General features: G+C 32.6%; 3 protein-coding genes across 5 annotated transcripts; all 3 read left to right on the plus strand.

Annotated features, from left to right (window-relative positions):
• The first annotated feature begins 384 nt into the window (after positions 1–384).
• Positions 385–5,579, plus strand: LOC7494226 (coumaroyl-CoA:anthocyanidin 3-O-glucoside-6''-O-coumaroyltransferase 1-like). 3 transcript variants are annotated; one of them, XM_052449288.1, is made up of 2 exons: positions 385–481; positions 4,156–5,579. In XM_052449288.1, the coding sequence occupies exons 1-2, from the start codon at positions 400–402 to the stop codon at positions 5,475–5,477; spliced, it is 1,404 nt and encodes a 467-aa protein (XP_052305248.1). In that variant the 5' UTR covers positions 385–399; the 3' UTR covers positions 5,478–5,579. The 3 variants fall into 3 exon arrangements, with proteins under 3 accessions (XP_052305248.1, XP_052305249.1, XP_002326110.4); XM_052449289.1 differs by lacking the exon at positions 385–481 and adding an exon at positions 523–968 and having other exon boundaries at positions 4,646–5,579; XM_002326074.4 differs by lacking the exon at positions 385–481 and having other exon boundaries at positions 3,932–5,579.
• A 7,440-nt stretch (positions 5,580–13,019) lies between these two features.
• On the plus strand, positions 13,020–14,675 carry LOC18108637 (transcription factor MYB41). The gene is made up of 3 exons (XM_006371582.3): positions 13,020–13,277; positions 13,401–13,530; positions 13,694–14,675. Exons 1-3 carry the CDS (start codon positions 13,145–13,147, stop codon positions 14,523–14,525), a joined length of 1,095 nt encoding a protein of 364 aa, XP_006371644.1. The 5' UTR covers positions 13,020–13,144; the 3' UTR covers positions 14,526–14,675.
• Positions 14,676–22,698: 8,023 nt separating this feature from the next.
• Positions 22,699–25,573, plus strand: LOC7458857 (uncharacterized GPI-anchored protein At4g28100). Its single transcript, XM_002326071.4, has 2 exons — positions 22,699–24,047; positions 25,015–25,573. The coding sequence occupies exons 1-2, from the start codon at positions 23,433–23,435 to the stop codon at positions 25,366–25,368; spliced, it is 969 nt and encodes a 322-aa protein (XP_002326107.1). The 5' UTR covers positions 22,699–23,432; the 3' UTR covers positions 25,369–25,573.
• The last annotated feature ends 1,229 nt before the right edge of the window (positions 25,574–26,802 follow it).

A 26,802-nucleotide genomic window follows, 5' to 3' on the forward strand; every position in this document is an offset into this window, starting at 1 on the left:
CATCTTAGTTTATTTTATTCTAAGATAATAGATATGTGCGTTATTATAACCTCTTTAACTTATAAATATATATAACAATATACCAAATCAGCTTTGCAACTCAAACTCACCATGACGAATTCAATTATACAAATGAATTTCTCCTCATCAATACCTTATCTCTTTCCCCTCTTCACAACTATGAGGGCTACTGTTTTGCCTTAACAGTGTTACTAATGGAGGGATCATATTAAGCAAATTAGTATGTTAGAGGGACTCAATCAACTCTTAAATTATCACAGGGACTTGAACAACTAACTGGTTATATTACAAGGATGGCACTGATTATTAACCCAATTTCACTCTTATATATAGTAACTCCCTCATCGTGTTTTCTTACAAGCGTCATCTTCACAAAATATGGCTCAATCTCATTCTGTAAAAGTCATCGATCGTGTCCAAGTCTCGCCACCACCAGGCTCAGTACCCACCACCTCTCTCCCTCTCACTTTCTTCGACTTTCCATGGCATCTTTGCCCTCCCATGGAACGCCTTTTCTTCTATGAACTTCCTTACCCTACTCTTTACTTCATGCACAAAATCTTGCCTAGCCTTAAAAACTCTCTTTCCCTTGCTCTTCAACACTTTTTCCCTCTTGCCTCCAATCTTATGTGCCCACTATCACCTCATAAACCCTATATCCTCTTCAATGATGGGGACTCAATCCCATTCACAATTGTTGAGTCAACGATGGATTTTGACCAAATAATCGGAGACCAGGCTGGAGATGTGACAGGACTGCACGCTTTTGTCCCTAAGTGGCCTCCCACACGCGTGACATCAGATGGCAAACGTGTGGTGCCACTTCTTGCCTTGCAAGTAGTTGTGTTTCCAAATTCAGGTATTTGCATTGGTACCAAATTTTGCCATGTGGTAGCTGATGGGATGGCTTTTAACCATTTCATGAAATCTTGGGCGTCCATTTTTAGGTCCAGAAAAAACATGGCTTGCCTTGAAAAGTCAATGCTGCCGTCTCATGACAGGTCGGGGATCAAAGACCCATTCGAGCTTGATTCCATTTTTTCAAAGGAGTGGTGGAGTTGGGCTTCATCTCGGGATTATAATTTGGCATCAAACCACGATGATCAACTTAGAGACAAGGTTAGGGTCACGTTTACGATAGGCCAAACCCACATTGAGAGGCTGAAAGATCTGGTCTCCATTCAATGCTTGAAAAACTATCAAGGGCAAGTGCATGTATCAACGTTTGTGGTAGCATGTGCCTTTATATGGGTTAATATGATCAAGTCACAAGAGAAGGAGGCAAGTGATTTATTTGATAATGACAAGGTTTACTACTTCGTTTTTGTGGCAGATTGTAGACACCGTCTTGAAGTTAAACTACCAGCAACATATTTTGGAAACTGTCTAGCAATATGTTATGTTCCTGCAAAAAAGAGTGAGTTACTTGGAGAAAATGGGATCATCATGGCAGCTAGAGCAATTGGTAAGAAGGTCAAGGAATTGGAGAGTGGGGTTTTGGTGGGCGCAGAGAAATGGATATCAAACTGGAAAGAAGTGTCTGAACAAGGCAGGCTAGTTACTGTTGCTGGGTCACCTAAGTTGCGTGCTTACGAGACAGATTTTGGGTGGGGGAGGCCGAAAAAGACTGAGGTTCTCCATATATATGCTTCAGGTGGTTTCCATCTTTGTGAATGTAGAGATGGGGGAGGTGGGCTTGAGATTGGCTTGGCACTTCCTCAGGGTCAAATGGATGTCTTCTGTGGCATCTTTGAACAAGGTAAGCGGAATCTGGTTTGAGTGTGGCTTGTTGTCTACTTAAGAAATTCGCAATACACGGTACTTTATGTTAAGGAAATAAAGAGCAAAGCCAAGAAACGAATAAATTTATATTTGTTTACCACTTGTTCTTAATATATATATATATATATATATATATATATATATATATATATATATATATATATATATATATATATATATATTTTTTGTTAAAGTAAATCATAAGATATTATTTAACTGTTTAAATTATTAAATTAAAATAATTCTTTAACATAAAATTAAAGCCTTAAAATCAAGTGGTCACAAGACCTTGTGTATTCTATATAATTCAATACAAAGCTATGCATTATGCAAGGCAGTTTTTCAAATATTTAATTTTCTTTTCAATGCTCACCAAATAGGTAATGATCTCCTTAAATCTCTTGCATTTTATTTCTTTGGACATGTGAAGGACCGAATAGCTTAACGTTGAATAATGTTTTCTGGCTTAATTTTGGTTAAATTTTTTGCAAGACGATATATACCATAAACAGATGAAAATAAACCAAAACGATAAGAGGGACTAGACAAAGACCGTACCATGTATGATCTGAAACATAAATTTCTTCGTTTGCTCTGTACGTCCATGGTGCTTGTCTTCAGAATTCTTATTTACTTTGGTTGTATTGGGTAGAAGAGAGTTGCCCATTTAATATTGAGCAAAGGTGGCAAATAAATAGTATCTTGTATAGACAAAAGATGCTTTCCTCGGAGAGAAGAGATGTATTGTGTCCTTTTTTTTTTTTTTTAATGTGGTGTCCGATCCGGGCTAGTGCACCTTAACTAATTTCACAGGTTCTGAAGTTAACGATCATGTAAGTTTTCAGTAGTTCTGAGATTTGTGTGACTCAAAATGGTAATCTTCGGAGAACAAACTCAGAACCTGATCAATTGAGTTACGCCTTTCAAAATTATTAATGTACTGTATCTTTAAATATACGCGTGGGGTGGGTTTAGAGAGACAAAAAAAATAGTTCTTAGAGCAATAAAACCTTGCTTTCTAGGCCAATTTATAGAAGCGGATTTAATTTTATATGAATAATGAAGGTCATGAACTTATTTAAATATTTGGAGTTCAGCTTAATTTGAAAGAAATTTTAAAAAATAAAAAGCTTATAATTTCCACAACTCAATCTTTCTTGAAGTTTTCTTCTTTTCTTTTATTCAAAGCAGAAATTACAGAACGTTTTCAGCTGTGTGCACGTACAGCCAGGAAATTCAAAGCAATTCAAATCCATTCTTGCACGGAGAAATTTCCTCGATCATCTCATTCATCAAAACTTTATAATTTTTTCCGTGCTCTTTATAATTTTTTTTTTGGACGCATAGAAAATTCAGAAGATTGCTAAGCTTGTTAGGATAATTTGGACCAAAGAATGGAAAGAACGAATTGCTGCTGCGGGCTGTGGAAAGTCTGTGTTTGATATTATAATGCAGAAAACTTTTTGAAAATATTTTTTATTTAAAATGTATTAAAATAAATTTTTTAATGTTTTTACTTGAAGGCATTAAAAATATTAAAAATAAAAATCAGAAAATAATTAATAAGCCATCAAACTACTGTTAGTCATCAACAGTTGAATAAATGAACCTTGTCATGGGATGAAATAATTAACTAATGATAATGTATTGAAATGAAGCTAAAGGACATCTGTTAGGCAACTATGAGGGCTCCTGTTTTTCCTTGACGGTTTTAAGAGCATCTCCAATGGAGAAGCTAAATGGATAGCCAAAAATAAAAAATTAATATTTTAGCTTTTCTTTGCTTGTTTTTCATACTCCAAGGGAGGAGCCAAACAAGAAGCTAAAATGCCTTTTCTTTCCCACAAAAGCTATTCCTACATATCTCTCAAAAGAGCCAAAACTAACAAAGTGGGGCCAACAAAAAAATAAACCAATTAAATCTAGCCATGTGGAAAAAAAAATAACATTAAAATCATTAAAAAAAATAAAACACTTATTTATTCCACTCTAATAGAATTGGCTTTTCAAATGGCTTTTTTCCATTGGAACATGCATGGTAAAAATAGCTATATGTATACTATTTAAAATACTATTTTATTAATTTGCCTCTTTAAAATAGCATCCCCCCTTGGAGATGCTCTAACAATGGAGGGACTATATTAAGCAAATTAGTATAGTATAGGGACTCAATCAACTATGAAATTAGTAGAGCGACTAGATTGTAAGAGGCTATGTTAGAAGGATGTCACTCCATCGTCAGTATCTCATCTCTTTCCTCTTCGCAAACAATGGCTCATTCTCATCCTGTAAAACTCATTGATCATTTCCGAGTCTCTCCACCACTAGGCTCAGTACCCACCACCTCTCTACCTCTCACTTTCTTCGACTTTCCATGGCTTCTTTGCCGTCCCATGGAACGCCTTTTCTTCTATGAATTCCCTTACCCTACTCTTTACTTGACGAACAACATCCTTCCTATTCTTAAAAACTCTCTTTCCCTTACTCTTCAACACTTTTTCCCTCTTGCCTCCAATCTTATGTGCCCACCATCACCCCATAAACCCTATATCCTCTTCAAAGATGGTGACTCGATCCCGTTCACTGTTGTTGAGTCAATGCTGGATTTTGACCAAGTCATCGGAGACCATGCCAGAGTCGATCTTAGAGAACTGCAATGTTTTGTCCCCAAGTGGCCTCCCACACGTGTGACATCAGATGACACACGTGTAGTGCCACTTCTTGCCTTGCAAGTAGCTGTGTTTCCGAATTCAGGTATCTGCATCGGTGCCAAATTTTGCCACGTGGTAGCTGATGGGATGGCTTTTAGCCATTTCATGAAATCCTGGGCGTCCATTTTTAGGTCCAGAGAAGACAGCGCTTGCCTTGAAAAGTCAATACCGCCGTCTCATGACAGGTCAGGGATCAAAGACCCATTCGAGCTTGAGTCAATTTTTACAAAGGACTGGTGGAATTGGGCTTCATCTTGGGATTACGATTTGGGATCAACCCCTGATGATCAACTTAGAGACAAGGTTGGCGTCACATTTACGATAGGCCAAACCCACATTGAGAGGCTGAAAGATCTGGTGTCCATTCAATGCATGGAAAATTATCCAGGGCAAGTGCATGTATCAACATTTGTGGTAGCATGTGCCTTTACATGGGTTAATTTGATCAAGTCACAAGAGAAGGAGGCAAGTGATTTACTTGATAATGACAAGGTTTACTACTTCGTTTTTGTGGCAGATTGTAGACACCGTCCTGAAGTTAAACTACCAGCAACATATTTTGGAAACTGTCTAGCAATATGTTATGTTCCTGCAAAGAAGATTGAGTTACTTGGAGAAAATGGGATCATCATGGCAGCTAGAGAAATTGGTAAGAAGGTCAAGGAATTGGAGAGTGGGGTTTTTGTGGGGGCTGAGAAATGGATATCAAAGTGGAAAGAAGTGTCTGAACAAGGCAGGCTGGTTACTGTTGCTGGGTCACCTAAGTTGCGTGCTTACGAGACAGATTTTGGGTGGGGGAGGCCGAAAAAGACTGAGGTTCCCCATATTTATGCTTCAGGCAGTTTCCATCTTTGTGAATGTAGAGATGGGGGAGGAGGAGTTGAGATTGGCTTGGCGCTTCCTCAGGGTCAAATGGATGTCTTCTCTGGCATCTTTGAACAAGGTAAGCAGAATCTGATTTGAGAATGGCTTGCTGTCTCTCCTTGTGAAATTCGCAATGTACGGTGCTTTATGCTAAGAAACTAAAGAGCGAAAACAAGAAATGAATAAATTTATTTTTGTTGACCTCGTGTGTGTGTTCGTCTCTTTATATGGGTTATTGGTCACTGGCTTGTTGCAGTTGAGATTAATTAGCATATCTTTTAATATTATTTTTAATCATAAACTTAAAATGTGGTGTGAGTGTGTAGTCCTAATAAAATATATTGAATCATCTTGGGTTTAATCTATTAAAAAAAATTAAAAAAATTATCCGAGTTTAAGTTAAATTACTAATTTAACTTAATTTTTAATAAATTCAATATTAAAAAATAAAATAAAAAAAATTAATTAAAAAAAATAACAAAAAAATAATTTGAATAAACCTGAGTTAATTTGTTAAATCCTCAATTTAGATAATAAGATCATGATAATTTATAAAATAATAAATAAAAAATTTATAAAACATCATTTTAACAAATCTAATGTTGAACATTGAGTTTGAGAGAGAGAATTTTTTTTTATAAAACTAGTATATAAACCAGCAAAAAAAATTGATAAAAATTATATAGCATAATTTTAAAAAAAATTTATTGTTGAATGATGAAATTAAATAAAAAAAATACAAAATACTATTTCAATTAATAATATAAATATATTTATGGTGTGGCTACTATCTTTTAATATTTTTATTAAATATATGATCATGTGTGTTGTCATTGGAAACTTTTAGTTAATATTATTAAACTTAATCAAGTCCAGTGAATTATCATGGTGACTTGTCAACTTGTTCGAGCTTCTAACCAAACTTTGTGAGAGCTGATTAAGGGTCAAAAGACATGGTGAGTGAACTTTAAAAGCGATTGAGTTAGTAAAAAATTTATTTGAATTTTTTTAAAAAAATATTATTTTAAAAACAATATTAATTTAATATTTTTATTTAAAAATATTAAAACAACAATGATTTTTATTAACTTGGTCGAACCAGGCAAAACTGCCGAACCGAACTTGGCTGTGTCATTACTTGTTTCTAGGCATGACAATATGTTTTCTCTCCTCGGTGGGTTTGATTGGGCTGCACTTAGGACTAATTATTCCATTTTGTCTATTTCTTTTCTCTTCCCTTCTTCTCTCCCGGGTAATGCCTTCAGTAGGCTCATTTAAGATGAAATTCGTAATTGAATTCAAGAGTTAATGGAGAATCAGGGACCAAATTAAAAGAGAAGGGCTTGATTGGGGTGAAATTCAGGATTGAATTGAAGAGTTAGTAGAGAATTTAGGACCAAATTGAAAGAAAATGAAAAACAAATCTAGCGTGTGTACCACACGCACCAACATTTGAGGAAGCATGTCGCATTGGATAGGCACGTGCAGCTTCTTTCAAGCACCGATGAAAGCACTTTTTGATGTTGTTAGAATTATCTGAAAAAAGGTTTCCTTTAAAGGTGGTGTTGAAGACGATGTACTATTGGTGTGTCTTTCCATTACCTATTTATTTTTCTTTTCTTTTCTTGCCTTGATTTATGTGCTTGAATTCGAAAAGAAATGTATTTGTTTCCTTAATTTTAATTTAGGCCTTTTATTTTCAATGATTTGTAAAATAAAAAATCCAAATTATTTTTCACAAAATCAAGCGTAAATTCAACATCAAGATGTTCTTCCAACATTATGAGACCCATAATAAGCTAATTGAATCAAACTGTAAAGTTAACATTATGAGCTAAGTTGTGGTTTTTTTTTTCTTTTGGTTTTTTATCATTTGAATATATTTTTTAATTTTATTGGGTTTTTATTAAAGTTTTTTTTTTAATTTTTTTTTTCAATTCTATCCTTCAACATTTAGTTGATTTTTAATTAGTTTTCATTTTGTTTCAATTTATTTTCTATAAAATTATCATGGTCTCAAATAAACATCCCGACATTAGATTTGTGTCTAAGCATTTATTTTTATTATCATATAATTAAGTAAAAAAATAAAAAAAAATATTAAATTCAGTGAAATCCATGACCCATGTCGCAACTTTGTTGGGTAAAATATGATCCATGAGTCGATCTAATATATCATTATCTTGATATTTTTTTAAGAAAAAAATATTATATTGAATTTTTTTTAAAGCTAAACTATATTTTTACTGATTTATCATATATTTTTTTGGACTCGCCGAATTGAATGAATCATGTCAAAATAATTTCTATACAATTTAACTTAAAGCACGAGTTAGATAAAAAAATCATCTCAATACATATCAATATTAACATGTTAGGTCGAGTCTAATGAAATTATTAGAGAATTTCCTATAACTTGAATATTTTTATACATTAAAAAAGTTTAGTCCAACGATACAGTGTGGCTAGTTATCTAATGGCAACGAAAACAATTGTTAACAAAGTTAAGGAATTGAAAGAGTATGGTTGTTTTTTTTTTTTAGGAGGGGGGGGGGGGGGGGGTGATGTCAAATTGGAAGAGATTGGGATTAAAAAAATAATAATGAAAAAATGAACATAAAATAAAGAATAATTTCAAATATAAGGATAGATTGAGAGAAATCAAATATGTTAAGACACATTGAAAGGTTAACATAAAATATATAAAACAATTGAGCTAATTATCCTGAATGCATTTGTTATATCCCATCAAAATAAGCTGAACATAAAAAAATTAAATATTTGTTAAAGCTTGATTTTACCTTGGTTTTTTTATTTTATTTTGTTGAATAAATTTTATGGGTCTCAAATCTCAATTAGCTTTAGTTTATCCTGATTGGGTTATCATCAGATTATATGTAATTTAAAATTATTATGTTAAAGTGGGCTCCCATACATAAAAATGGCTCCACAGAACCCATTCATTAGGCTCAAACTGAAACCAACACGGGCTAACCTGGGTGCTTGAGTGTTGAAAGATCTGCTGGTAAATTGGACTTGATCTATGTAGTAATACCAGGCCCATGCTATTTTAATTGTTTCTCTCTTGCCTAAAATCATCTGCCTCACTCTGCAAAACTCATGGAACACACAAGACCTCTTTTATCCTTTAAAAAAAGAAAACTTCACCCATATTCCATGCAGAACAGACATGCCCAGAAGTTCTATTGCATCACCGTATCAACATCCATTTTGGTGGCCAGAAACACAAATGGATCGTCCATCACCCCCACCAAAAAAATCATCTACGTGTGATTTTGATATTCACGAGACAAATCTCTGCCACAAGCCTAGACCACGTGCCCTAGCTCATGTTCTTATAACTCAACAACGGACAGGATCAAAAACAAGTTTATCTTCTTAGATCATGCCATAAATTCTTTATACATTAGAGAATTTAGAGCTGAAAATTCCGTTGATGTACACAATATTTTCTATCAACTACGTACGTAGTATAAAATATGTGCATGAAGTACATAGAATAACAGTGTCTCATACTTTGCAAACCTCTATTTTTTATATGCATGCATGTGAACAGATAAAATTTAAATGATGCCTTGAGAAGATGAAACGCAAGTACAAAAACCCACCAATATTCAAAGTTTGTTGGAGCTCTTGGCTGTCTCTCCAACAAGAATTTAACAACATATGTATATCTACCATATACTTAATCTTGACATCATATATTTTTACGAAGTCAACTTTGAGATGTATAATATGAACATGGACATATAGAGCAATCCATGCACAAGCAAACCCTAGATTCTTGACAAGTAATTACATCAACCAGTATATGTTATGTAAGCATATCTATTAAAATTATAAGCAAAACATTATAAAAGAAACTATGGTGATGAACTGTTTCAGGAACTTTCCACAACAAGGTCATAGAATGATATCACCACCCACTTAAATGGTAAATGAACGAACGATCACAATATATATATATATATATATATATATATATATATATATATATATATATATATATATATATATATATATATATATATATATCTTGCAATCTTTCGAAATTAATTGAGTTAATGTCATGCAGACAGCAAACAGGGGGACAAGAGGCTAAATAAGAATTTTCTTTTAGGACTAAATAATTAAGATCATGGTTTGTATAATTAATTTCTTTCAATATATTGTATTAGCTGCTAAGCACACATGTATAACATTCCTAATACGATGTTATCTCTACTAATAATCGCTAATGACATGGCTTGGGAACTCTCTTGATTTACATTTTCTTTTTAATTGCAAGATTCATCATACCTAAATATCCTTACTATTAAACTAATTTGTTGCTAATAAGTTGTAACTCAACTTGTAATATCTAAAAATATTAATTATCTTTATAATCTAAAAATAATAATAATAAAGTAAAGAACTAACTAAACTAACTTGTTCTTCAAGATCAAATGGATTGAAGACCTTTCCAAGGAGTAAAAATACAAGGAAAGTGGGTAAAGGAAGCAAGGTTTCTGGGAACAATAATACTGACCTAGGGCAAACCAAAGCTAGATGTAATATAATAATATTTGACCATTGCCTCTGATTGTTAGCTAGAGGGTGGATGAAATTAACACCAGATTTTCAATGACTTTGATGAATTTGCTTCCAGAGATAAAGCAACCATGTAATCTTTAGACTGCCTTGAGACAATTGTCAAAGTGAGAGAGCTACAGGCTCATAGAGAAGAGAAGGTTGACTTTATTGTGGGAGTTGGAAAGGAGACCTGTAACATTATGCTACGTGGCTGGATTCTGGTGGCCAGTTTAGATTGTTTCCCGCTTGGAGAATTTTAGGCCTCTTATTCAAACACACCTGTAAAGGACAGTGGTAAAGCAGGAAACAACATGTTAAAATATTATCTCGAGGAGAAGGAGCTCATGAGGCTTTGATAAATTAGAAAGGTGGTAAAAAATAAGTCCTATATATATCTATGTAATATATTATTATTAATGGTACGTGTTGATGGATGGCAGGGGCATGGAAAATTAGTATTCAATACATAAATATATATTGTCAAAAACTTTTATATTTTAGCAAAAAATTATTTCATTTGAAAAAACTTAGATTATTAAATATAATTTATATTATTAAATGAAGAGTTAAAGTTCTATATTCGATGGGTTTATTTTTCTTTTGCCAAAAGAGGATTGTGCTGAAATGCTGATAGCAGCTAACGTAGGAAGGCCTCTGTTAATTAATGGGCAAATGATTTTCAAATAATGATAGAAACCAGCAATGCAACAGTGGAAAGTTTTCTTCAATCATGTCTATCTACTCTACCTTCCAACTATTCTCACTTTGGACTTGTACAAAAATAAAGTCAACCTCTTAGCACTATTATCATTTTTCTCTATGATCCAATTTCAATTAATTCACCTTTTTTCGTAGGCATTCACACCATCAACAATTTGATCTGTTCATAGCTAATTAAAGAGCCTGTTTTGGTAACATATATATCCTTCACGCTTTCAGAGCTTTTTTTTTTACACAAAAAAATAGCATAAAATCCAAAATTAACACAAAATCCAATGAAATCAATGAAAAATATCAAACTTGTTCAAACAACATATTCAAAATCTAATTTGAGGGTTTTTCTAGAGGAGGGATGGTGTATGCATGGCAACCTCACTATAGAATTGGACCTATCGCGGGGCGCGGGGCATTGAGTGATGGCAAATCTGTCTCCTGAGAGGTGTGGAAAGGAAAAAGGATTTTGGGATAATCATGAAATTATAATTATTAGTTCAGGAGTCGCCACCTAGTATTATGATTAGTAGGAAACCTATAGTTTGTGAGAGTCTGAGTAAGGGACTAGTTGTGCAAGAAAAAAACACATAACCCCTAGTGCATCCTACCTAAGGTAAGTTGCATTGTTATTTGATCGTTATTCTAAGTCGCAATTATATCCATTGGTCTTATTTAAGGTTTAAGGCGGATCTCCTTTCGTAAGGAAGTCTCTACCTTATCAAGCTAAATTCTAACCGTTCTTAGGTCTAAATTTTAGCATCGTATTTATTTCTTTGTATTTTTAATACCTGATGGTATGCTTTACAGTGTAGTTTTACAGTACCAGACGACGCGTCATCTGATTTGTTATTTTTTTACTTTTTGGGTAAAAAACAACATTATTTTGGTCAAAACGCACCGTTTTATTTAAATGAAATAACATCGTTTTGGCTTTTAAGGTTTTAATGTAGGGATTTGAACAAAGTTCAATTTGATCCTCTAGCTTTTAATTTCTTTACATTGCACCCCTAATTGACCATAAATTTTTAATTTTATGCAATTTTATCCCTGCCGAACTTCAATATCAGCCTCGAATTCTAGTACCTTTTTCATCTTAATCATTGGTCTTGGATTTATACAGATTAACCTTCAATTCACAATTAAACTTTTAATTTTCTTTAATTTCACCCTTGATTTCAATCAATTAGGTCCTCGGAGTTCGATGCCTTTTACAGAAAGGTCCTTGGTTGTGATTTTCTTCAATTTAACCCTAAACTTTTGATTTTCTTCCAATTTTACCATTGATTTGAATCAATTGACTTGGTAAAAATGAAATCCGGTCTCCTAAAATTCCAATCTTCTTAATTAAACCTAAATTGGGTTCCCAAACTTAATTTTTCATCAATTATGCCTATAGTAAAATTAATTTCAAAATACCAATCTTTTTGCTATTATTATTTTTTATTTAAAAAGAAAAATGGTAAAATTTTGGGGAATAACTCAAAAATAGATTATGATTGGACCCTTAGAATCATTTAAAAAACAATGAGTCCAATCTAACAGTCGAATTGAAAGTTATAGTTTTTTAATGTCAAATTATTGGTATGGTACAACTAAACCTCGTCTTTAGCTTAGCTCTGTCTATGAATGTGTTTATTAAGCTATTTATAGCCTATTTGTTTTTGTGTTTCAAAAGTGTTTTTGAAAAAATATAATTTTTTTTTAATTTTTTTCTTTACTTTAAATTAATATTGTTTTTGTGTTTTCAAATCATTTTGATGCGTTGATGTTAAAAATAATTTTTTAAAAATATATAAAAAAAATTATTTTGATGAATTTTCAAGTGAAAAACACTTTAAAAAACAACCATAATCACACTTTCAAACACCGAGTTACATGATTTGTTGATGACAGAACCCGTTGAGGATTTCTATCTAACTATTCAATACCTTCAATTTCTTTCTTCCCATCTACCTCAAAATCTCACTTTTATCATAAATCGTCTTTAAATAAGAACACATTCATGAGAAAAATCCATAATTACTCTTCCACAATGGATCATTTTTCACTTGTTGGGTTTTAATCACCATATCCATAAAGTAATACAGTCTCTCTCCTTTAACTCGAATGTTGCTTACGTTGTACAATTTTTCTGCCATGGCACGTGTCATCGTGTATAATTACAAGATTATTGTATACACATTATACACATGTATTATTGTATTATTAACATAGAGCAGAGAGATACGTGGCCTGAGGCCGGTACCAAATCTTTTTGACTTGAAATCTCTCTCCCCTTCATAGCTGTCCACTATTTGTATATATATGAAGGGTCATCTTCTCCTCATCAGCCACAGCTACACTTTCTGTTTCAAGAGCCAGCCCCCTTTCTCTCCCTTTAACAACCCTGTCCCCTTCCTTATAATTAAGCCATAAACACAAGTACTACGGCAAAGAAAAGGAACATAGTATCAGTAACAATGGGAAGAGTACCTTGCTGTGACAAAAATGGACTCAAGAAAGGTCCTTGGACCCCAGAAGAAGATCACAAGCTCATCAGTTTTATTCAACTTCACGGACCTGGCAACTGGCGGTCCCTCCCCAAAAATGCAGGTATATGTTAGAAAATATTTTGTTTTCTTGAATCAAAGAAAATAACTATTTTCCATCTTAATATGATGATGATGATGGATTTTTTTTACTTATAACATAGCTAATTTAATTCACTTTTTACAGGGCTTCAAAGATGTGGAAAGAGCTGTCGCCTTCGTTGGACAAATTACCTGAGACCTGATATCAAGAGAGGAAGATTTTCATTTGAAGAAGAAGAGACTATAATTCAACTTCACAGTGTTTTGGGAAACAAGTAATTTTATGTACCTTTTAATTATTTTGATTTTTCTTGGTTTTTTTTCTTTTTGATAGCTTGTAGGAGTAGTGTACCTATGAATAATAATATTGTTGTTGTCAAGATATTCATAATTTAATTTGAATATTACGCTAACAACTCTTGTTTTTTTCAATGTAAGGTGGTCAGCTATAGCAGCTCGTTTGCCAGGAAGAACTGACAATGAAATCAAGAATTACTGGAATACTCATATAAGAAAAAGGTTGCTTAGAAATGGAATTGATCCTGTGACTCATGCCCCACGTCTTGATCTTCTTGACCTATCCTCCATTATAAGTTCAGCTTTGTGCAACCCATCAACACTTCTCAATCTGTCAACCTTGGTGGGCAACACTCAAGCCCTACTAAATCCTAATATTTTAAGACTAGCCACCACTCTATCATCATTGAAACAAGAAAATTCGGACATGTTTTTGCAGAAACTACAAGAAAACCAGCTTTTCAACCCACTGTTACAAAACCAAGATGTCCCTTCATTATTTTCACAACCTAGGCAGTTTCATAATCTAGCTCAACAAGTTCCTGCTTGTACTACTGCTACTACATCTACTGGCGGGTTTATAGACCAAACAACACAAGTCATGCAAGCAAATGTAGAAGGGTTTTCGTCGAATCCGACGAGCACTTTCAACTGCCAAAATTCCCCAGAAAACTTCGTGCCTTCAAGTTTGAATGAGAGTTTGGTTTCACTGCCAAACTTTTATTGCAATGGTACTACTACAGATCCTACAGTTCCTGAACCTGGAGAGCACTCAGGATTCCAATCAGCAAACAATGGATATCAGAACTTCAGCATCGACTCAGTTATATCAACGCCTTTAATGAGCCCGGATCCATTGAACTCATCATCAACTTATCTCAACAGCAGCAGTACTGAGGATGAGAGGGAGTGCTACAGCAGCTTGTTGAAGTTTGAAATTCCTGAGAGTTTGAACATTGATGATTTCCTGTAAATATATATTATGGCCTAAAATATGATAGATAATGTAAGGCTAGAGTGAGGTTTTTTGCTGTTTTTCATCTTTGATTTTTGTTTTGAATTCTCAGTATTTATGTTCATATATGCACATATATGAAATTTGTTATATTTTTTTTTCTTTTAATTTCTTGAGTCATGTACATGAATTTCTCGTAATCTATAGATTTGTTTTGCCTCACTAAAGAAATATAAACCATCGTTCTTTAACCAGAAGAGCTCGTGATATTGGAGTGGTAGCTAGGCACTTGGAAATATTCCTTAATTTGCAAGACAACTTGGATTTAAGTCAACCCACTTAGCAGATAATTAATCTATAGACGAGGTACTATAAGCAACCTAGGGCCGCCTCTAGTGACGTGACCAAGATCTGATCTCTTATGTAATGTTGAAATCCGCTAATAATTTTTATTATGGATCTCATGATATTTAAGTGAGAAATAGAGAATACAAAGTCGGATATATCTATATATGATATATTTAAAAATAAAAAAAAAATATGAAATTACGATCATGTTTGTTATTTTTATTTTTTTAAAAGAAAAACATAGCAGATAATTTTATTTTATTTTTTTGTTTCAATCATTTTTAAAACATAAAGTGAAAGAGAATTGAAAATGATACCAAGCAATCTTTTGATCTAACCGGACCTGCAGTTTTCAGCATTGTGTGTAATTGAGTTACATTCCTACCGATGTAATCCTGGCCACCGGCTTTTAAGTTACGTGGTGTAATTTCTTTCTTTCATTTTGTACTTTTTATTCTTATATATATATATATATATATGGTCTAATTTCTTGATTTTTTTTTATATCTGAATTAGATTTGTATAATGTGCATCTAAGTATAAATTAGTTGGGAATGAATTTTTTAAAAAAATATTTTTCTAACGAGAACATGTAGTCTTCGAGCAACTAAAATTACTTGAAAACTAATTTAAATAATTCAAGTAAAATTTTAAACGTGTTTTAAAATAACTTTTTAAATTAATTAAGTTTACAAAATTGATTTCTATTTAATTTATTTTAAAATTCAGTTCTCTAACATAGTAAATTATGTTAAATATGAAAATCAGGTGGCTGTTTCAATTAATTTCCAAAATGAATTCGTCACTTGATACGCAATCAAGATTTGATCAATTTCTTAATGTGGTTGTTATGATAAGTATATCTACCATCACCACTCAAGTGGAAATTGATGCTGAAAATACCAAATACATGTATGGATTAAGAAGCAAGGAACTTTCCTTTGAATTTCTTCTCTTTGGATATACAATATCATACTCATTTCCTTGTCAGTCCACTTCTTCTTTTTCTCCCTTGACCGCCCACGAAAAAAATAGTTTCGTAAAGCACTCTCTCTTCCGACCAGAACTGGATCAAATTACGTGCTCCCAAAGAGTTATTACAACCTCCAAATTACAGCACAAAAAAGTGCATTCTTTTCTTCCCATGTATATATTACTCTAATTTTTATTTAAACATCAAAATAATTTGCTGAGAAACAAAAACAAAAACGCAGCAGGATTGAGAAAATTTGTGTAAATTAAGGGATTAGAATTCTTGATAGAGATGCTAATGTTTGTTTGTGTGTGTTTTATAGCTTTCAAGGGAACGTTTTGATATCAGAATCTACAGAAGAGTTTTCAATGCTGATGAATTAGTGTCATAATATTGAATCAATTTTTCTTCTTTTGCAAGGAGAAAAAGAAGATTAGGAGTTCTGCTAAACATAGGAGTTTGTGATTATGTGATCTTCAGCAATGTTTTTTTTTTCCTGCAATCTTCAAGCTTCATTGACATGGAGGAAGCTTCAAATAAAATCTGTCTTCTTTTTTCCTCGATTCTTTGTGGCGGCCATAGGAGATAAGGGCATGAGTAATCATTGCTTCAACAATATTGTGAACAGTTCAGCTATATTTATTGCTGCAATAATTTCAAACACAACGTTGGTCTTCCACTAAAAGTCTAAAAGGGGGGTAGCAGGAACCAGCAAGCCACCTGGTTCTTCCATCATGTGCTTTGAGTAAGAAGCCTTCAAGAATCACACAAAGCATGACATAATTATTGTCCTAAAATTAAAAAAAAAAAATTATCATTTTTAGCAATTTATACAAGCTATTTATATAGTGATTTGCTGCTTCTTTTTTCCTCCACTGTCGAAGTATACCTTCAATTATTTGATAGTACGCCTACATTTTCATAGCTCAGCCCGTTAATTATACAAAAAATGGTAATGATTACTAAGTCAATTATTTTTATTAAAGTGATAACATTTTATTTATTTATTTATTTTATTAGTATTAACCCGATCTAGTTTGCACATGCTTAGTATAAATTATAGTTGTAATTACTTTGTGAAGGTTTACCGTAAATTATAGTTATAATTATTTTAATAATTCCCCATAATTATAAATTTAGCAGTATAGCAGAGTCCAATATAGATGGGCCTTGGTCCATCCCAGTAAATTTACTAATAGAAAGTTAGCCCAAACTTTAATACAACCTCCCCCAAAATCTAAAGCCCCAACTCAGTTTGGGCTATTCTATACGCTTACACTATAAAACTAAGTGTTTCGGCGACGGTTTGATTTCGTCTCCATAGCACAGATTTTTTATGCCGCCGAAAGCTTTGGCGACGGAGAAACCAATCTAGTCGCCAATGTTTCTGTTGGTCCTCTTCTGCTTCTCTCTCCCCAGCTTGGTGTATTTAAAAATGTAGTAATAATTGTTTTTTAAAGTATTTTTTATTTAGAAATATATTAAAATAATATATTTTATTTTTTGAAAATTATTTTTAACACCAACACATCTAAACGATCTAAAAATACTAAAAAAATTAATTTAAAGTAAAGAAAAAAATAAAAAAATTAATTTATTTCAAAAATATTTTTGAAATACAAAAACAAATAGTAACGCTCTTTCAATTTTTAGCTAAGATTGTTAGCAATGGATACGATATGAGGCAATGGATATTGGATACGATTTGAGGGAGAGTTGATTTTGTTTTTTATTTTGACTGATTTATTTTAATGAATAGCAGAATATTTTACCAAATTGGTAACGATAAACATGGATTGGAATTCAAAGAAATATGTTAATTTCAAGGTTGAGTGGAAATGGAATTCTCACTAAACTGGTTATTAAAAACAAAGTTGTAACTATATATCTTTAGATTGTTTTATGGTGACTGGATTAATATCTTAAAATGCATCCTACGTTGATCAAATTTGTAGTAAAACTTCATGTTAGTTTAGCTATATATATGAATTTTAAGCTATACAAATATTTAACTATTGTTCATCGAAGTTGATGATGTAGTCGGATTAGAAGAGTATGAAAGCTCTAAACAGTTAGATGGAGATCTATAACCAATGAATCATACAGAAAACCTAATAAATTTATTTATAGGCTAATAAGACAGATTAGCTAATAAAAAAAAAAGGGCATGTTCGTGCTAAACCAATAGTTAATTTGCTTTGTTAGCACTTGTTTCTTTCTTGTTCAGCTAATTATGCCGTCATAAAGCAGCCAGAGTTTAGAACGAAACTCATATTTGAATTATTAAGTGATTGTGATTTGCCAACTGCTAAAGCAAACACCATCATCATGCATAATCTAATGTTATGTTGATAGTGCTGCTCCCATATACGATGATCTTTCATTCTTGATTATTTTAGTGAATAAACAATACACTATAATGCTACTTAATGGGGCAAGTAATCCTCAGATTGAAAAGCCACTTGAGATCAATTAAAAATATTGAATTAACCTAAAAGGTGCCATTGTCAACAACCTTTTCGTTCACCTTCTGGTGTGATTTTCAAGGCGCCATAGTTTTTTATACTTTCTTTCTGTCGAAAATGGGGGTGGTTGATGTTTGTGCCTCGGCAGCTGCTTTTGTGTGTGGAGAGTTGAGAGAAATGGCGAAGTCTATATTGCAATCTCTCTCACCTACCACTTTCTTTTGTATGGAACTTGAAATTCTAATTTTGCTTTTTGGATTATTGAATTAGAAACTGTGGAAGATATACAAGCATAGAACTTTAATCCTGACAGTGCTGCAGAAAAACTTGGATTCCAAGACGAGCTCAAGGAGAAAATGTGGGTCTCAAAACCGAGTCCATCAACAGGGGGGCGGAGGAGGAGGAGAAATAAAATTGAGAAGAAAACGAAGCAAGGCCAAGTAGGAGAAGGGAAAAACCGAGGAGAAAAACAAGTTGAGCTCTAAATTGATCTCATGTTCTGAACAGTTCTTCATGGCACACCAAATGATTTTAGGCATGTTTGCTCTGCCGCAACCATCTACATGAATTTCCCATTTTATAAGTAATTTAATTACTTGTTTCACAAGTTAACAGCGGGATACCTACATTAATTATTCTTTTTATAGGTTAGTTGCTGTGTAATTCATGATAAAGATAATTTTTTTTTTATTACTGATCTTAAGAGTAAGATAAACAATATACCTACCCTTTACAATGCAAATTCATGTGATTTAGCATGTATAAATATTCAAGATCACTCTCTTGCATTTCATTCTTCTTCTTCATCTTCTGTATATTGCATTTCTCTCCATATTCTTATAGCATTAACACCACAGGATTTTTTTTTTAAAAAAAAAGAATTGTTTTAAAGGAGTAGGAGTATGAGAACCATTGATCTAGCTCAATTTAAAAAAATTCCTCAAAGACCATTAGACAACCATGAAAATGCCCAAAATTATTTGAAGTTTTTCCACTGTGACTAGGTAAGCACATGATGTCGTTGTGGTAAGATCCAAAGTGCCAGCCGATGCCTGATAACCCAACAGGCAGAAAAATGTCTGCAGAAGCATGGTTCTAACTTTTCCCTGGCCTCTTTTCAAGCTCAATTACCGAAGCTCTTTTTACACGACAGGGCCATCTCTCACTTTTGAATCTCTCGACAAAGGCTAAAACAAAAGGTGAGTCCTTCCTTTTCCCTGTCACAAATACTGAAACTAAGGGGCCCAGACCCCGAAGAAGGAAATAAAATTAAAGAGAAAAACAAGCAGAGGGAAAAAAAATCATAGGGAGTAGAGATTGGAAGCTTTTCGTAAAGGAACTTTATGGTGGAATAATTCTTGCTTGATTGGCGCTTTACATTTTGTCTTTTGATTACTAGATAATCTTCTCCTTGTGTCCATTGGTAACTATTTTTTTTTTTATTATATAGTTTTCAATTATATTGAAAGTTTTGTCCTGATAAAAAAAAGAATCTTTTTATGGGGGGGATTTTGTCCTTTGTAGAGATGGAATATGAAAGGAATATAGAAATATTAGTTTGAAAATGGGGAATGTTGGCTGGCTGTCAAGCTCATATTTTGAATAGTAGTGGATTGTAATAATTTTCTCAAAACAATTGTTATAAATATGAAGACATTTCTTTCGTTTTATTAGATAAGTTTCAAAATATAATATATGTTATTCTCTAATATATTTTTTTAAATAAAAACTCTTTGACCTTAAAATTTACACAAATTCATTCTACCTTATACTTAATTTTTATCAAATAAAATAGAGATAGTAAGATTTGAACTCGTGACAGCTTAATTAACCAGAATATAATTTCATGTCAAAAAATCATCACAACTCGAAAGATTACATTTTAAAATAAAATCTTAAGATATAATTTATATTAGTCACTGAAATTTAGAGCCATTTTCACCACTAAATAAACAAAACTTTCAGCAATTTCAATATTTGGGTAATAGTGTTTACGATTGTGATAATAGTTGTTTTTTAATAATTTTTTAATTGAAAATATATCAAAATAATATATTATTATTATTATTATTTAAAATTTATTTTTTACATCAATACATTTAAACAATTCAAAACCATAAAAAATAATTAAAAAAAAAAATCAAAGGCAAAAACAAATAAAATCTCTCTCTCTCTCATCCTAAAAGCAATTTTTTTTGTTAAAGAAAACTTTGATTTTTCTGTCCTGGGCTGTCAGGCATGGCTCCTGTCCTAGAGAGGCAGCTAATCAAGTCAAGCTGAAATTGCTCCTCAGAAGAGTTCAATAGATAAATGTCAAATGCCTAGGATCCCCTCTTCTTTCTATTCAATAACATTTCTTTTTCTACGTCCACCTCCTTGAAAAGCAAAATTGCAAGTCTCTTTTTCACTAGTTTTTCCCCTTTCACTTAGTGTTTTCGACACTATTTTTGTAGTATTTCATCGAGCTATGTTAAAGTCAAGGCAACATTATTTGAGCAATTGATAACACAAAACAAAAGTAATTAGTGTGATTTTAGATATAAAATGATAATCTATATAGTTACCAAATCTTAATGATAGTAATTTTGTATGAGCATTTCATGTTTAATGAATCAATTAAAACTTAAAAGAATTCAAAACTTATTATTTATCACTTGTTACACTTGTTGGTGTGGAGTGTGAGGATCATTTTTTTTTGGTGCGTTTGAAAACGCGATGCAAATCGTGTTCTTTTAAATTTTAAAATACAAAATTTATTTAAAATAAAAATTATTTTTTATGTTTTTAAATCGTTTTGATGGGCTGATGTCAAAAATAATTTATCTATCAAATGTAATAACTCTTTTGACTTAAAAAATTATAGAAAATACAAATAAATTCAAGAAATTCTCTTAAAACCATTATTTTCCTGTGGGCAAACTTGGTAATTGAAAAGGGATCCCAAGCAGTGTGATTGGATTGAAAAATAATGAACAATTATTACTTTATTTCCAGTCTTGTTCTGTTTTCTTGTGACCTATCAGTGAGACAAACACATGTACACATGCATGCAAGAAATGACAAGGCCCTCCACATGATTTGACTTCCACACCATGTTATGTACATATGATACAAAAAATAATGGTCCCTAGTGTTTCTGTTTTCATGGAATCATCCAAAAGATTTGTTAATTTTTATCCCTGCCAAAGCAAACCGTCCCATTTTGTGCTGATTTTGATGATCAGTTCTCAAAGGTCAGGTCTTTTCTTTTTCCCGGTCTAAATTTGGCGGTTTATGGGCATCATTTGCTTTGTACTATTGTTCTTTTTGTCGAAAAAAAATGTGAGGGTAAAATTAAGTGCAATTTTGTTGGTAGAGGTTGAATTGTTGGTAGTTTTTTAATTGTTTTGATATATGGATATTAAAAATATATATTTTAAAAAATAAAAAATATATATATTATTTTAATATATTTTTAAATAAAAATATTTTAAAACAAAATTTCTACCACACTCTCCAACATAAACTAAATCTTATAGCATTATTATAAAACTCCTAACTTACAAGCAGGTTAATTTGGGGCCTAGTCTTAGATTAAGATTTATAAAAAGAGGAATAGGTAATTTAGAATTAAGTGTGTTTGTTTACACTTTATTTTAAATTATTTTTTTTGTATTTTTATATTATTTTAATGTATTAATATAAAAGGTATTGTATTGAATAACCATAAAGCTCTAGTACGGTTTGAAAGTCTAGTTCAATTTCAACTAAAAATGGATTATTCTTTTTTTTTTAAAATAGATTTAGAGTAGTTAAAATTGGTATATCGCTCATCAAATTATATACTAATTTTAAAACCGTTTTTCATATCAATTGATCTTCTGTTTATTTGGTTTTTATGTTCTTGAGTTTTTCTTAAAAAGACCTTTCTTGTTTTTTTTTTTTTTTTGTATTTTAATTTAATTGGTCTTTTTATTGAAGAAAGTTTTTAATTTGGTATACTAATTCAATTTAAGATGTGATGTAGTTATTATTTTAAGACCCGATATAATCTAATAAATTTATTTAAAAATTTGTTAATTTAAGCACTAAACTAAGTTGGGTTTTGATTTGGATTAGACATTCAATTGACTCGAGAAAACTTGATTGATCAAATGAGTTAACCAGCTAGAGTTAATTTTTTTTTTTAAAAAAAGCTACAATGATTTTTTTAATAATAATACAAAACAACGCCGTGTTGGATACAAATTAACAGAAAAACTAATTGGTTTAGTCAATTTGTGGTGCGAGCCGTGAGCAAGGCCATGTGCCGGGCCACGTCTTGTGAAATAAAAAAGAATGAAGTGGCCATATTAAAAAAAGTGAAGAATATAAGGACAAAATGTACCATATCCTTTCATTCATAGCCAGCGGAAGTTAGGGAATGAAAAAGAAAAGGACATCACTAGTTGCCAAGGTCCTCTGCCACCATTTCTCCCCTCCTTCTCTCATAAACAGATGAATCTCTTCTGTTTTCCATCGGACCCTTCAAGTTCCCCTCCTCTATAAACAAAAGAAAAGGACTTAAAAGCTTATCTATACAAAATTGCTATACAATAATGGATGATTGCTGTGAACTTGAAGCCTCTTTCAGCACTACCAAGAAAAGATCTTTGCCCTTTTTCATGTGGATGATGATGAATCCATAATGTGTCATCTCTTTGCATAAATATAAAGTGTAAAGAGAGAAACAAGAGAGAGACTACTTCTTCTTCATCTTCCACAAATTTCTCACTTTTTTTCCCCTTGTTTTTTTCCTGCTAGATTTCAAGATTTGCATCTTCTCAGCCCTTGTAAACCAGACAAGAAGATCACCAAAATCCACCAAAACCACTGATTCTTTGAACATCTCTTGAATCTATAGCATATGCACTTTCCTCTTTTGTTCAATAATTTTCAAGAGATATAAAGGAGCGCTCTCTTTTTGTAGTCTTTGATAAAGCTTCTAAAAAGCTAAAGATTCAAAGCCCCATCATTTCTTTAACCCGTCTCCTTTTCCCAATCAAAATCTCTCAACTTTCTTTCACACACAAATCTTTCCACACTCATTACCTGCTTAACACCATCATTAACAACTAGAGCCAAGAAAAAAGTTAAGCCCACTTCTTGATTTCACTAAAGATGCAAACTTTACTCACAATATTCCTCTTTACTTCTTTATTCACTCACTCTCTTTCAAGCTTCCTATCTGAGCCAGTCTCTGGCCAAAACCAGCCTCTAAAACCAGGAGACTATTCAAACCCCAACACAGTCCCCGCGTTTCCAGTCCAAACTGAGTCTCAAATTTGCCACTTGGACCTTTCAGCTGAGCTTTTTGGTGGTGTAAATGATGCATGTGGTAGAGACCTTGACCGTAGCCGGTGCTGTCCAGTTCTTGCAGCTTGGCTCTTTGCAGCTCATGCAAGGTCAGCCCTCCAAGTCCAAGCTCCAGCCCCAACATCAGCACCTGATTTGCCAATGATGCCTGATGATTCACAAAAATGTGTGAATTCATTACAAAGTGCACTTTTGAGTAAAAATGTGAAGTTGGCACAACCTAATGCTAGCTGTGATGCTATATTGTGTTTTTGTGGGATTAGGCTTCATCAGATTAGTTCACTTAGTTGTCCTGCTGCTTTTAATGTGAGTTCTGCGTTTCATAATGCAACTCCTACTGCTGCTGTAAAGAATTTGGAGAAGAATTGTAAGAATTCCACTTATTCAGGGTGTACAAAGTGCCTTGGTGCTCTCCAAAAGGTCAGTTTTTTAAGGAATTTTGCATTTATTGCTCCTTGTGATTGTTTCTTCATTGAAGAGAGGGATTTCTTCATTGATTAAGGACTCATTTTTTACATTACTTCATTTATCAATGCTGTGCTTTTGTGGGTTTTTTTTAATTAATTCTCTCTCTCTTTTTTTTGGGTTTCTTGTTGATTGTTAATTCATCCAACAATTTAGGATTTTTTTTTTATTTTTTTTGCCTGGATTTGTTTGACTTTGCAAATGAGGGGTGTATCTAAAACAATTTGAAGGGCTGATACAACTAATTTGTTGTAGATACACCACTCGTTTCTTTATTCTGTGTTAAATTTTTTGTAGATACCTATTTAATGCAAGAATTTTTGTGGGAAACTGTTGATGTTGTATGAGTAACAATTTATTTTGTTCATGTGCAAATAAGTGGCAAAAGGACTAATAAGACTTTGAGGGAATTTCAATGGGCTAGTTTTCTATTTCTTTTGATGGTTCAATGAACTTTATACTCTAAGCAAAACAGGAGTTCAAGCTGCTCGCAATAATTAGGCTTTTAGGTAAGTATTGACTAATGCACATTGCCTGGTAAAAATAGCATCCAAAAAAAGCAGAAATAGAAGCATGAAAGTGAAGTGGGGCAGTGTAGGTTTTTTCCAGGGTCTTCCTTTTGATGTTTTGTGAAACTCACAATAGCTTTATATGCTAGATAGAACCTTTGATTTTCAAATTACTTTTTAAATTGTTTTTTTTATAAAAAAAAATATTTTTTATTTTTTCAAAACTCGAAATCAAACATGCTCATATCCTACCGAATTCCATGTGCTCTCTTTACGTAACCATTTTACATTGCAAACAATTGGGTTCTTCACTGGGATTCCTTTGCACATCCATCACCTTTCCTCCTTGGTATTCCACCTTGAACACTGTTTTCTTATGACTAAAACAACCTTGAATGTGATTGTTATTACAGTTGAAGGCCAAGAATGAAACACAAGACAAGAGCACAAGGGATGAGAGGGCAAGCAAAATGTTCGAAAGGGATTGCCAACTAATGGGTCTAACATGGCTACTTGCAAGAAACAAAACTCAGTACATCCCCACAGTTTCTGCTGTTTTAAGAGCCATAATGTATAGCACACACCCACCAGTCCATGAATCCAAGTGTAGCCCTGATCAAGAAAACATGCCATTGGCTGTTGATTCGCTACAGTTCGGGAAGGCCCAGTCATCATCTTCTTCAAGACTAACATCATCGTCATCATTATGGTCTGGTCTTCGTTTCCATGTTTTGCCCCTCATGATTTTAGTTTCTTTGTTTGGATAATGGCTGGTTGGATGCTAGTGTACCTTTTGCCTTGCCCCTGTAATTTTTTTCATGGTACATTTTGTTTTAGGGCGATCACGTGAAGCTAGTAGTCAAACTAGGAGGCCAACTAGGGTTTATTTATTTTTGTCTTATTTTTTATCTTATTTCACTCTGTAAATTTCAGCTCTTGCCCGAGGAGGAAACTATTCAGAGATTGCTGTCACTTTGGTAGAAAAACAATATAAGAAAAATTAGATATGGTTGGTGTAAGTAAATCCATAGCAAGTTAAAAGATAGACAAACGGATTGGATTCCAAAAATTTAATCTTGTTTAGCACAAGACAAAAGGTATATCTAGGGACTATTAACAAGAAAAATGAAATATTCAAGTTTGATTAATTAAATCCTAATCAAACGAATCGGCTTCGATGACAGCAATTAACAACAATGTGATCGAGGAACCAGTTCCCTAGAACTGAGTATGTTGGTCGTATATTAATGTCAATAACAAGCAAGAGTAGGAGATTGTTTTGAATAGAAAGTTTGATAACTTTATGTTTTTTTGATGGATTCGAGACATGGATTCACATGTTTTAGTGTGGTTGAGTGCCTGTCCTTTTGTGCTAGTCTTTCTATCAATGGAAGGTGCTTTCATAGTATCAACAATATTTTTTTTAGCCTGGGATTTTGTGAGTATTGCATGAAGAGAAAATTGTTGGGAATTTGTTGGCAGAAAGGAAAAGGAGAAGTTGAAAATTGGACAATCTTTTCTCACTTGTTTGATGGGAGAGCTTGAGCTCTTTCTATTTGTTGGGTCACCATTGCTAAAAGCTTCAAACTCAACCCAAGGATTAAGCTGCCACAGATGCTTAGTGGATTACTAATATTTGATTTTTCCATTACATCATGAATCTCCTTCACATAAATTCGTAGTCTTTTCCTCCTAATTATAGACAATAAGCGACAATTAACCCCGGCAAAAATACAAGCTAGAGGAAACAATACAAGCCAATTTCTCAATGCATTTTGCTCTGGTCCCTGTGAATGAACAAAATGAGATTTATTTAAATAAATTTTTAAAGGGATACTAAAATTTTCAATGTTATTAAACCTGACCTGGAGTTAACTTAATAATTCAATAATTGAGATTTAAACAAAACCTTCAAAGTTTCATGTCAAATTATGTGGGAGTTGATAAAGTCAAACTCAATTGACCCTACTAATTAATCGTTGTTCTAATCAACCTTGTTAAAATTCATTTAATATTCGGTTTGAATTTTTTATCAAAACAATATCTTTCCAAATTTTTTTTTAATATTTTTAAAATAACTTTGTTTTAGATTAATTCTCCTAGCCTATAATTTTTGTCCAATTTTAGCCTTGTAAATGTCATGGCCCGTATAACTCTGGAAATTATTGTAAAGAAACTGATAGTTCAATCATGAAGTGAAC

This window comes from Populus trichocarpa, chromosome 19 (assembly GCF_000002775.5).
Source record: "Populus trichocarpa isolate Nisqually-1 chromosome 19, P.trichocarpa_v4.1, whole genome shotgun sequence".
Taxonomy (NCBI): domain Eukaryota; kingdom Viridiplantae; phylum Streptophyta; class Magnoliopsida; order Malpighiales; family Salicaceae; genus Populus; species Populus trichocarpa.